The sequence below is a fragment of the Ciconia boyciana genome, chromosome 1 (assembly GCF_034638445.1).
Source record: "Ciconia boyciana chromosome 1, ASM3463844v1, whole genome shotgun sequence".
NCBI lineage: Eukaryota > Metazoa > Chordata > Aves > Ciconiiformes > Ciconiidae > Ciconia > Ciconia boyciana.
Window position 1 is genome coordinate 37,644,348 of NC_132934.1, and position 12,897 is coordinate 37,657,244.

The window sequence follows — 12,897 nt, forward strand, 5'->3', positions numbered from 1 at the left end:
ATCTGGGGAGTTTGGGATGAAGGAATAGTTGGGGAGACACCACACTTACTCACCTGCTATCACCAGCATTTGCCACGTAAAGCTTCCCCAATAAATACACCACCACAAGGGCTGTGCAGCCGCCAGAAATATTATACACGGTCCTCTCTCGTTCTATTTGCAAATCCTATGGGAAAAGAGAACAATATTTACAAAGACAGCATGGGCAATTAATGTTTTAGAAAATGAAGATTCCCCTAGAACAACAAGAGTCTTTCTTAAACTGCATGTCCCACTGGCTTTCTTTACTGTTGCAGCTATGGCCACATGGTCAGGGAGAAGAATGGGAAGTGGAGGAGTACATATTACTTATGATAAAGATGTTCAGGGAAAAATCAGGACAGGAGATTGTAAAACGTCAGGCATCAAGGAACAAATGGCAACTCTGAGGGATGCAAGGGAATTTGCTATGGAAAAGCACAATGAAGGCAAAGATAAATGTAGCTTAACAACAGGTACCTGCTGGTATAATTGGAGAGTGCTTTACATAGACAGCAAATAATTGATGAGACCTAGCTGTGACATGACTAACTACCTGCTCTCCAAAAGGGATGCTAGGATTGCAGAGTGTATACCTTTACAAACAGCAGCAAGACACACTCATGCCACAAGGCTACCCTTCAGAAACATAGGGAAGGAGTGGATGCTAAACTTGTTAAGGGGGCAGGAAGGTCAGTAGAACAGCGTTTACTGAAAAATACTAGGCATTCACAGACTTTCCAGGGTGAACCACAGTATTTAACCCTGTCTCTCATATCACTGCTTTTAAGAGGTCCTGGAAAGACTTAATTTTTAACCATGTGCACAGGCCCAAATTTAAGGAGGTACATACCTACTTAAATAGTTCTTCCTGTGTTTAGCTTCCAACTGATTCGAAGTGTAAGAAATATTATACATAAAAAAACCCTCCTGCTTAATAGGAGTGGAGAACACAAGTCACATCTGTCACCAACAATCAATCAAGCCCAGGAATGAAAAAATACATAAATATATACATACATACATATCTATACATATATATAGTCCCAGGAAAGCTTGGAGAACATAAAAGACACAAGTAAATGAGCTATTTTCCAGTAGTTCATACATTTTAAACAAAAACTGAAGTATATGCCAATGAATTCTTTCTGCTGCCTTAGTTTAGTTTGGGGTAATAACACAGCATGTTACAAATTACCCTCTCCTCCTGTGCCCAGAATCAAATCCAATTTCAAACTGGTCTTTCCTTGTCATACTGGATTCAAACAGGGAGCATCATTTAACATTGCTATTGCAAGTACTGGCATATCTTTTCAGCTAAACCCTGCCTACTTGTACATGTTTTTTATTATGAATATATTTGTTTGCCTCTGTGTGCGTACATACACACACAGAGCTATACTTCAGCCATTTTCATATTTGCACTGAGCAACAAACAGCTCTAATTGTCCATGCCTTAGGGTATGGGATTTAGAGCTTTATTTTAGAGCTAAATTTGTCTGAGGAAAAGCACCACAACAAATGCAAACCATGACAGCTGGCAATTTGATTGAAAAATCTGCAGAGTTGGAGGAGGCCAGGGACCATGCTTTGTTTCCTACAAATTTCAGGAGAGAGAGGTGACCTGGGGCAGCGGCGGGGATGCTCAGAAGCGCTCGGCCACTGTTCCGAGCAGGCTGGGCAGAGGTGTCTGTCACAAATAATGTGACTCCTCACTGGCTGGTGTACATAGGGACCAATCCCATTTGTGCCATGAACACAGTCCTGAGGCGGACGGTGTGGCGGGGACAGCAAGAAACGTGCAGCGCTGCCCGACAAGGCCATCCTCTGCTGTACACGGGAACTGCACTCGGCTGCCCGAGAGACTCGGGGTTTTACTGCTGGCTCTTAACCCATGCGCTCAGTGACTTGTGGTTTTCCTCCCCCCCCCCCCCCTTCCTTTTTTTTTTTTTTGGCGGGGGAGGAGGTTAGGACCAGGAGAGGAAAACACCTCCAAGCTAAAAATCAAATCTCACAGAACCTTTGGTCACAGACATGGGCCTGTTATAAATGCCACTTTATCTAATCTTACCATACAGAAGCTGATTTTCCTCCCCATGGTTTCTATATATTTTTAAATTAAGCTGAAAAGAATAGTTCAAAGGAAGCAGATGTTTCTAACCATCAAAATAATTTAAACTTACAAATACTACAGTGGATTTTCCAGACACTGCCAGGAATTTTAAAAAACCTTCATCTCTGCAGTTCAGAGTATCCTCTGAGACCTTCAAACAATGTACCATTTCTCACCTGGTTTCAGCTCCGTCATACGTACACTTTGCAAGTGCCGGAATGCCTAAATTAAAATTTATTTCTTTCAATAAGCAGAATTCAGAAGCATCTATTATAGGAGAGAAGACGGATAATCCTTAGGGTGTCATTTTCAGAGTTTCCTTGACTTAAACTAGATCTGTGTACTGGATTTTTTCAAATCATTGCTGTTCATGGGCTCTTCCATCTAGTTGTTGTTCACAACTTGAATTTACTACCATGACTTGCCAGAGTATATTCAGTGCCACGTTTAATTTGATATGACAAACTTTGTTTGACATTTCCTTTTTTTTGGGGGGAAGGGAAGGAGGGGAAGGCTTTCCTACAGCTCAACAAGATTTGAGGGGAAAAAATAAACCAAAATAAAATAAAGCCCACCATTGCCACTAACTCATTCTGATGTAGAAACACTGGCTTTTAATGAAATACTTTATAACAGTGCTGCTGGGAACGTAGTGCAGCACAAACAGGAGCAGAAACCCCAAAATGCCTCTGAAGCCTTTATGGGTGTAAAGGGGCTCATTGTAGACAAAGCCTGAGTGTATACAAAGCTTTCCTCATTTTCCACCTGGAGAAAGATTTCAGAGCAAGCTTTTTTTTTCCCCCCTTTCCTTTTTTCCTCCTCTTTTCTGTAGCATGCAGCTCATCCCCACATACCAATGTGCATGCAGGGGAAGAGCTGAGCAATGCTGGGCAGAATCAAAGGATGCACCTTTCAGCCCAAAGGGCAGTGCGTGCCACTCACTCAGACCCTGACAGAAGCGGGGGGGGGGGAAGATTTCTATATCCTCTGTTCAAAAGGCTCTTGTTTCATGCCAAGGAAGCAGCTAATTTAGTCTGTGCTCTGCCCCCCTTTTTGGGACGCATGTTGTAGCGGCAGGTAGGAGCAGGGTGTCCACAAGGGTTGCCTCATGCCAGGTCACCCTGGTCCCTCTTCCCTGGGTGACAGACCACAGGGATGATGGAGCAAAGCCTGCAGAGGACACGAGGAAGTGCCACAGGGTACGTTTCCAGAGCGGGTGACAGAGAGCAGGGGTCGCTTTCTCCACCGATTGCAGAAGCAGCCCGAGGACATTGCATCAGCCCTGGGACAGACCATCCCCGCCATCCTGACCGCTTAGGTCTCCCTCAGCGCCTGCCTCGCTAAGGCTCAGACCTGGGCTTCCCAGAGCAAAAGCACGGGTTAATCACGCTAGCTAACAATCTCTTCCGAAAAAGAAGGAAGACTGTGCCACGAAGCCATTACCATCCTCTCTGTCAGAGGCTGCCGGACCCCCAACGGCGGCTTGCTCATGCCACCTCGTGGAGACCCTGCGGAGGGGCTCGGGCACCTCGCCCAGCTGCAGAGCACGGCGTGGGCTGGCGGCTCTGGGGGTGCTGCAGAGCCCCAGCTTTTCCTTCTGCCAGCCTCGACCCACCCGCCGTGGGCACACGAAGCACACCAGGACACTCGCCAGCGGCGGCCTCAGCGAGGCGGGCTCGTGTGCACAGGCCACGGCGCGCAGCCGATGCAGAGGCCGGGGAGACGGCGTGAAAGCAGCATGTGCGGCAGCACAAAAAGTAAGTGCCAGCTACACCTGATGCTAAGTTCTAGAAATTTAGGAGCTGGAAACAGAGCTAGGTACGTTCAAGTTGCAGTATCATCGTTACAACAAGTTAGCATGCTGCAACAACGACTAGAATAACTATTTTTCATCTATATCCATCCTCAGAGTAGGGGCCTTTCCTCCAGGATCGCAGTCTTGGTATAACAGAAAGCAGCTTTACTCCCTACATGCACAGTATCAGGTATCTGCTTAAAAAAAAAAAGAAAAGAAAAGAAAAAAAATCATGTTTCAGAAGGCATAAAGACAAAACTAACTCAATCTGCTGTACCTCTGTCAAAAAGGCACCAAAATGCCTGTAACGCCATTTCGACCATCCTCATTTCTACCGGCTATTTAATCAGAAGAAGCTTTTCAAAAGGAAAACTGTACAACAGATGTTGCTCTCTCAAGATTTTTCAAATTAAAATGGCACCAATCTTGCAAAAGCACCTGTCGAGATTTCATCTGAGTCAAAAAAATCTCAATAAAGAAGAAAATCGTGATACAATGTATACACGTGATACAAACTTATATCACGTATACACGTGATACAAACTTATACCTTCCAATAAATCACACAGACTAGTTCTGTGACTTTTTTCCCATCCAAAATTAAACAGGGTTCAGTGTGGAATAGCTGCTCTCTCCCATTATTCTTTCTTTAAAATACATACTCCATCACATACATGTATACAAGGTTAAACATAGGAAAGGGATTATAGTTTGATGCTTCTATCCAGTACAGGACAGCACTTGGAAACATTCCTCCTGGCTCCTGAGAACTGAATCTATAAATGCACATCTTAAAACTCAAGAGATGAAAATTAGAGGATTTGACTTACAAAAACTTCAGAACTTGAGCTTATTTATTTCCTTTCGACTGGAATAATTGTGATCACTGACAATTACTGACATTGATCATTTTTTATTTTTTAAACAGGACAGTAAATTATCTGAGAACACAACACAGAAACATGCTAATCCCAGTTCCAACACAATCAGAGAACACCATCTAAAAGTACTTAAAAAAAGGGACAGCTTAATTGTTAAATTTCTAAGTTAGGCAATGACTTGGTCTGTGTCAGCTTTCCACAGTGTTTTACTGCATGTAGCTGTCAGACAAGCACTGTCCAAAGGAAACCACACCCAATAAAGGAAAAATAATTTTAAAAAGCCTTTTGAAAGGGATGAATTGCATTTTATTTGAGACTTGAGGCAAAAACAGGGAGAGCTTAACTAGAATTCAAAAGGCAGTTGAGGAAAAAAAGTAATGGTATGCTAAATGCTCCCAGGAAAAGGGAACAAAACCATCATTAGATAAACCTGTCAGGCTGGACTGTTTAAAAAAAAAAAGATATTGTATCTACTCAGCACTTACACCAGGTTCAAAGGGCTCCTTTGCAGCAATGGGTTTTTCAGGAAACAACACCAAGAAGTCTGATTACATGTCCAGGAAACATGAGCTGTCACCAAGTACCACGTAAAATGATACACTGCTGGCACAAAACCCGCGTACATTATGCACATCTCAACTGCACTGACCTAACTCAACAACATCCATGATGTTCCAGTACAAAATAGGGCTGAATAAACAACGTGCTGTGGAAGAGGCCCAAAATCTTCACCCAAAGACCACTAGAGGATTATACGCTAGCAGGAAGTTTGACAGAGGTAGGAAGAAGATCAATCATTGCAAGCATAGATGAGACTCAGGAGTGTTGATCTTATGAACCGCTCCCTTACACAGACAAAAGAAAATACTCTTTTGCCTAAACCAATTATAAGCACAAGACTCACCCAAGAGCTTAAAGTAGATATAATTATCTATTGCTTTTCTTCATCTGACCATTTTTTATAAGACTTCCTTTTAATGTAAAACTTAATGCTGAAATTATATTGCATTGTGGTAGACAAGAGTCATTTATATAGCAAAGACAGACAATGAACTTCAGCCCGCTGATAAAGAGTGAAAGTGGGAATTAAGGTTTCTGATCTGTAGCATACAAACAAAGACACAGGGAAGAAAATAAAATATTCTCTGGACTTCAGTTTAGAAAAAGGGAGGAGAGATTACTATGACCTGTACATGGGATACCCAGACATGGTATCTGTAGCAATATCCAGGGTTTCTGTATTTGTCATACTCTAGCCATAAAAGCCCTCCCAAGCAGTCAGGTGCCTGGACATGATGGTCACCTGTGTGAACACCTACCAAATAGAGGTGTGAACTCAAAATAAAGCAGGGCAATAACAGCCCTGCTCCCTCATACGTGTTCAGGAAGGCAGCAATGGATAATGCACATGCTGCTCTCATTAGAAAGGTAAAGCACTTGAAATGACCCTTCTTTAGCTCTCTTACCTTCACTTTTCAGTCCCAGGAAACTCTTATTTCTCATCTCTCCTACACTTGGAGCCAGCTTCAACAGGAGAGAGCAAGCGAGAGAGAGTCATGTCACGTGCTCAGAGCCTGGGACTCTTCTGGCCTGAAAATCGCCCCAAATGAAGCATGAAATTGGTGTCCCTGTCTTAAGCATGCTCTGAACCCACTAGGGTGCAGTGGATGGGCAGTGTCATCTTTTCCCTTCTTTCTCAACGAAGAAGGGAGCAAGCTAGTCCTCCCTTTCTGAAAAGGGCATGCTAAACTGACAGGAGATTTTCACGCATCCTCCTCTTTCTTTTCAGCTAGCAGAAACTGAGCTCACTAGTCACAGTGCATAAATCTGCTCACAAGCCCCACACTGAACGATGCCTAAGCCACGGCTGTGGATCCCGTGCCTGGACCTACCCACCTAAAATTCAGATGATGCTGTCCAAACCCAGTTGGTGGGTCTGTTTGCCTGCACTTCCTTGGGGAGAAAGGACAATCCAGAAAGGTAATTGCTATTCAGAATTCAAAGTGATGCACCACTTTGTTATAACAACAACTGTAGTCTCTAATTAGATGCATGTACTAAACAAAATTCACATATATCAGGAAAAACAACGATTGAATACTTATTTTCAGACAACAAATAAAACCTCTGGGAAACACTCATTAGTTCAAAAACCCTCTGCTCAAATAAGAGGCTTTTCTAAAAACAACAGAAAAAATTAAAAAAAAAAAGGAAGAAAAAGAACAAGATCAGATCTCCCAAGACCTGCTCTGCATGTACTCACTGAGGCCAAGCCTCTGCTCTGCCTGACAATAATTATTTTTAATAACATGGAGAAGTGAAGGGGGAAGGTGTGGAGCAGCTACATCAATTACAAAAGAGAAAAGCCAGCTTCCATAGGGAAATTGATGGATATTCTGTTTCCATAGGGTCGTGATTTCCTCCCAGTTGTTCATGCTGCACACAAGTCAAGTGGGTGGTAGGAAAGTACTTCAAGCCCCACTCACCCACACTCAACCTGCCTCAGTCAAGAGCTGCACGCACACTCTCTACAGTCACTACTGTGCTTTATGAGCCACTCCAACACTAACGTGAACTACAGGTCATTGGATCAAGGATACTGCCCCTCATCCATGTCCCTGATGTACCTTTTACGACCCGTTTATGTAGTTGTGGGCAAAATGAACAAGGTGTGTTGGTGGTGCAAGGAATGCTGAGAGCCTTTGCTACTGCTCTGGAAGGGCAACGAGGCTTTGTAAAGTGTGTGCCCGTATACACAGCCTTATGATAACAGCCAATGCTGAAATCTGCTACTGTGATGAGGCAATACTAATTTTAATCTTAAAAAAGGAGGTGGGGAAAAAAAAAATAAAGAAAAAAGAAAAAGAGCACCAAGCTTCTAAGAGTCAAGTAATCCACAAATGTGGCCCCAGTGCTGCCTGGGACTTAAGATGCAGTTCCTGCTTCACAGGGATGCACCAGGTAAGTTGTTGAGGCTATTTAATTCTGTCCACACTCACATGGTGTTTAAGTAGGGGAAGAAAAAAAAAAGTGGGAAAAAAAAAATCCCTAAATGTTCATCTTCTCCAGGCCATGCGACGTATTAGTGTATGCAACAAAGACTTCAGAGCTCTGAGATATACATACCATTTCCTTGAACGCACTTTCTATGGCCCCAATAACCAGGCACTCATGTGGGATCTTCTTCTCGGTGAAGAAGCGTGTTGGAGGGGTGCTGGGCGAGCCCGGGGCCCCCACACCACCACGCAGGGAGGCTGCCCGCGTCAGCGTCCTGCTGTTGGTGGCCGGGTTGTCGGGCTCCTCTCCCAGACAGGTGGGTGGGAGGACAGCCGTGTTCCTCAGGATGTCCACGATCTCCTGCAGCTGCTCCAGGATATGGTGCTGCAGCAGTTTGGAAGCGACCACAGCTGCCCCCGACCCAGCGTGTCCATCAAACAGGGACCAGTAGTACAGGTTGATCCCATCCGTGTCCTGGAGAAGCAGGAGGGGAAGAAAGGGAAGGAAAAAGAGATGGTCACTGTTACACAGCCATGAGTGAGGTGATGGAGCAGCTGGTGGCACAGGAGCAGCAGGTGAAACACAGGTAACTTTCCCAGAGGTAACCTTCTTTCTGACATGGAGAAATACCCACTATGTTAGTACAGCTCTGGCAGGAAGGAGAGATGCTTATTTTTGCCTCCTCTCACCCCTGCAATTTTTTTATTTTCCCTTAACCCCCTAAAAAAAAAAAAAAAAGGCTGAACTTGAAATCTTTCTTACCTTACAGCCATCATAGGATGCACTGACCAAGCACAGCTACCACTGGAGACTAAGTTAACTTCCTAATGACTGTGTCGATCAGAAGAAAAGCATTCAAAAATCACATAATTGATAAATGATGGACCTACCACCATGGAGACCAAAATTCTACATAAGACAGCACCTGATACTTCTGTGACAGACCTTTTTTTTCCCACCAAGCATGAGGCCAAGAACCTCAGTTTGACACCTAGTAACAAGACATGATCCCTACTTCCATGACTGGTAGATAAGGTCCTTCTGTGCTGGCAGATGGGACAGCTCAGGAGTTCCCTGACTGTGCCAGCCCAGGAAACCAGTGCAGCACAGAGGTCCCCAAGGATGGCAGACACAAGTGGGATCAGCTGCACTCTACCCATGCTAGCCTACACATTCACTGCCTAGCTCTTCCCAGTCCTCTGAAAAGTTTCCTGTACAGTACTGGAGTTACATACCCTCTGATCAGAAGAGCTATGCAAGTGTTTTGGTAATAGCTTTCGGCATAATAGTATGCTTTTAGATCTTACATCTTAGCTCAACTTCTAGCATGCTGGTCAGCACAACTGCTCTCATACAGGCAGAGTATCTGGAAAAAGTAAATTTTGTAGACCTCATTATTAAAATTAATATGTGGTAATGTTATATATTTGTTCAGCAGTTATTGATCAATGATGTGATTTTCAAATATTTCTCCCTTTCTGCTCCACACGGCCTCCTCTGACAGGTGTAAGTCAGCTCCACTATTGCTCTGATTTGAGCAGAAACCATGTTTTTGTGGTGGAGTGCCCTATCACTCAGATAAGGCCCATTAACCCAGGGCTGGAGGCAGACTAAGTTCTGGGCAGCACAAGCTCCGATCTGCCTGAAAAATACCACGGAGCCATACCCTAGATAACCTCAACTTTTTTGGGAGAAATTCACCTAGAAGTCCTCAGGGAAGCATTTAAGGCATAACAATACCTGTCTTTGCATAATAGCATATTTGGCAGCAGCATCTGGAAAGAGTCTTTCCAGTCTCTCCTCTCCCATTTCTTCTTAATCCTGCACCTTCTCCCAGCTATGCTGGAACAGCTGTTTGTGGGGTTGCCTTGCGAGTCAGATGTGGGTGGACTAATACAGATTTAGAAATAAATCATTTTGCAAGGGACAGGAATGAGGCAATACTGTTGCAAAACACCTCATACTAAGAAAGCATAACCTAAATCTCACTACAGTCATAGAACTTAATTATATCTGCATGTCACGCTAACTGTGGTCTAATTTAGGATGACAGACAGGATTTGTTTCATTTGCCCGAACACTGCTCCCTTACACAACAGATCAGCATATAGTCTAGGCACCACCTGCATCCCATCACCTCTTCCCCAAAGCACTGCTTATTTCACACTTATGGACAGGGCTGTGAACTGCAGCTCCTTTTACTTTCTGCTGTTCCAGCTGCTGCACAAAGGTGCCAACCACTGGCTGTAGGACAGGGCAGACAGGTTGGAGTAAGAACACCATGAATTGTCATTTGCAGATCCAAAAGACATCATTCATTATTGCCCTGAGCTACAAAATCCAAAACCTAATGCAAAATGTCTCCTTTAGCAACATGTACATAGACCATCACTACAAGTTCATGCTGTTCAAAGGGCAGAGTTCATTGCTGAACAAGCATTATTACTTATAACTTAGTTTGTTGAAATGCACATTTAAAAGCCTTGATTATAAAAATGACATAAAAGTCTATTTTTTTAGCTTATAGCATTGCTGCTGTAGTAAAGTTCAAACATATTCTTAACCAGTGCATTAACAATAGTCTTCTATACAGCAGAGAGTTCCTCCAAGAGAAGGAATTCAGCAGTCTATTGTGCACTCTTCATTTCATTACTGAAATGCTGAGAAAAGGAGTACTGTCCTACAGTACTGGATTACTTATCACAGTAAAGATCAAACAGGATACATCCTACAATGGTGGAAAAACCAACAAACGTACACATTTCTGAATGTGGCTCCTTAGCCAGTCCCACCCACTTACCCAGTCTGGTAAATTCACCAAAAACCTGTTGTGAAATTTCACCCCTGAAGGCATGACTGTCAGTTGTGCTAGCTTGCTCTGGGCTCAGAATCCCTTCAAGTTCACACAACAGTTGGCTGTAAAATTCTGCTTAAGCCATTTTTAACAGATAACAGAATTACTGGCTAAAAAACCTGTTTGTAAAAATAGATTGCTATTCATGCAAAATGTAAGTATTTTGCAAACAGAAACAAGTATCCTGAAGTGAAAGTATTTCAGCTGAAAACTGAAACCATTTATTCAAAATGGCAACACTGTGCCTCCTGGGAGCTGTAGATCAAACTACTTCTGCTCCCATTCTTCTGTTAGGGTTTGGATCCCTGGCCAAAATCCACCTCATGATGCACCATGAATAATGCTTCCACAGCTTATGTCCTCATGTCATTTGAAAGGTGCTACTCCTTTGGAGATGTGCTGCCTTTGGGGGGAAAAAGCATAAAGGCATTACAACTCTGATTGAAATGGAAATATTTTACCTTCCACCTAGAGGAAGAAGATACTTCGTCATCGCCCTCCCCCTGCCCCCAAACTATAACAGAAACTTACAATTAAGAACAAGTTTACTCCCCCCCCCATTTTCTTAAGTTTTCCAAAGCAAGCCCCCACCAAAGTCTGTATTAGAAGATAAAGAACATGTATTAACACAATTCACTCTCATTATTATGAGCACAACACTGGATATGTCCTACACTGAACAAGCATCATGTGAACTTGGTAGTCAAATAAGGTGCCATCAGAAACTGGGAAGCTTTAAAACAGAACAGAACAATGGCCTATGACAAAAAGTGAAATTGAAATGTTACCACCTCTTTCTTCTAAGCCAATGGGCAGCACAAGTTAGGACAGAGAAGTTCACATGGGCCTGAGCTGTATTCTCAGGCTGTCACTGACATGAACATGCTATTGCCATGTCAGCTGTGGTGGTTCTTCTGGAGTTCCCTGATCTTGTCCTTTTTGGACTAGTAATTCTTAAACAAGAGGGTGTCGCTACCAGTTCAGCTAAGCTCAGACATCGACATTGCACACCTCCAAGATAGTTCTCTAAATTGCCTTTATACTCAGCAGGGAGAAAAAAACCCCGCACTTTCAGACTATGCTCATCTCATTCCAAAGTAGATTTATTTCTCCCTATCAACTGCAAAAATACCCTAGATAACTGAGAAGTCTGTACTATAAGCACATACAATCAGGGGAGATGACTACCACAACACTGCTCTTATACACACGTTCTGTGTGAGATGCTCTAGGGCCTTAACTTCAGTTGGGATCTGCAGGCGTTACTGTAACCTAAATATTAGTCTCCAAAAACTTCTACGTATTCCTACAAAGCTTCATTTACTTTTGAACTAGCAAAGCGAGCATAACCACGAATAACCCATTAGCTGTCTAAAAAAGGAAGAAGAAACAAATTCCTTTCCCCCACCCTAATAATAAAAGTGGCTCCTCTATTTGAAATAAATGAATTCTCCAAAACCATACCAATTTGATGAGAATTAAATATATGGTGCAAATAAAGCAGCAACTCAGAGAACGAACAAGGGCCAGCAGTCAAGGCACACAGATGAGACAAAAAGCACAAAAAGGTCCTTGCTTTTCCTCCCACAGCTGAGATGACCTCCGTAGACACCAAGCGATTACCTATTTTGGTGTGCATATGCATGGCTGTTCTCTCTCTTTCACATCTGGGAGCTTGAACTTCTTCCCAAAAGTACTGACATTCTGCAAACTCCCAGAGAACAAGACGTCTATTTGTATTAGCTCTGGTGGTATTCTGTCAAATGCAGTCTTTCAAACATCAGTCTCCATTTGTTCTTTTAATTGGACAGAGCTCTCAAGTGGGAGTACGATCGGTCACCACAGCGATTTACTTTAGATTTTCTTTCAAAAGATTCAGATTTAACAACATTCTGAATCTGAACATTCTACCAGATATATGAAGAGCAAACAGATCCTTCACTGCACTGACCTTACAATTCATTTCCAGTACGTACTAGGAAATTTAATAAGCTTCAGGCTCCTCAACTGCTGACCTAGCTTTCAGGAAGGTTCAGCAGTCTCCCGGGTTTTGTAATTGTAAAATATAATTAAGACATGCAAAGATTTGGGTCAAGCAATGGATAAGAAATCATGAAAGAAAATGCATATATATACATAACTGGGCTTTAGTTATAGAAAAAAAATATGGGTGGCCTTAGCAATATATAGCAATCAATTTGGACAAACTTCAGGTAAGCGAGAGAGTCATCCTACACTG

At 43.0% G+C, this 12,897-nt stretch overlaps 1 protein-coding gene across 1 annotated transcript in view; it reads right to left on the bottom strand.

Moving 5' to 3' along the window:
* The window catches only part of PPM1H (protein phosphatase, Mg2+/Mn2+ dependent 1H), a 139,744-nt gene that overhangs the window by 53,037 nt on the left and 73,810 nt on the right, over positions 1-12,897 (bottom strand). The window contains exons 3-4 of the mRNA XM_072862755.1: positions 7,934-8,278; positions 54-166 (exon numbers count right to left, since the gene is read on the bottom strand). Of these exons, the coding sequence (XP_072718856.1) occupies positions 54-166; positions 7,934-8,278 (458 nt within the window). The remainder of the gene's footprint in view (positions 1-53; positions 167-7,933; positions 8,279-12,897) is intronic.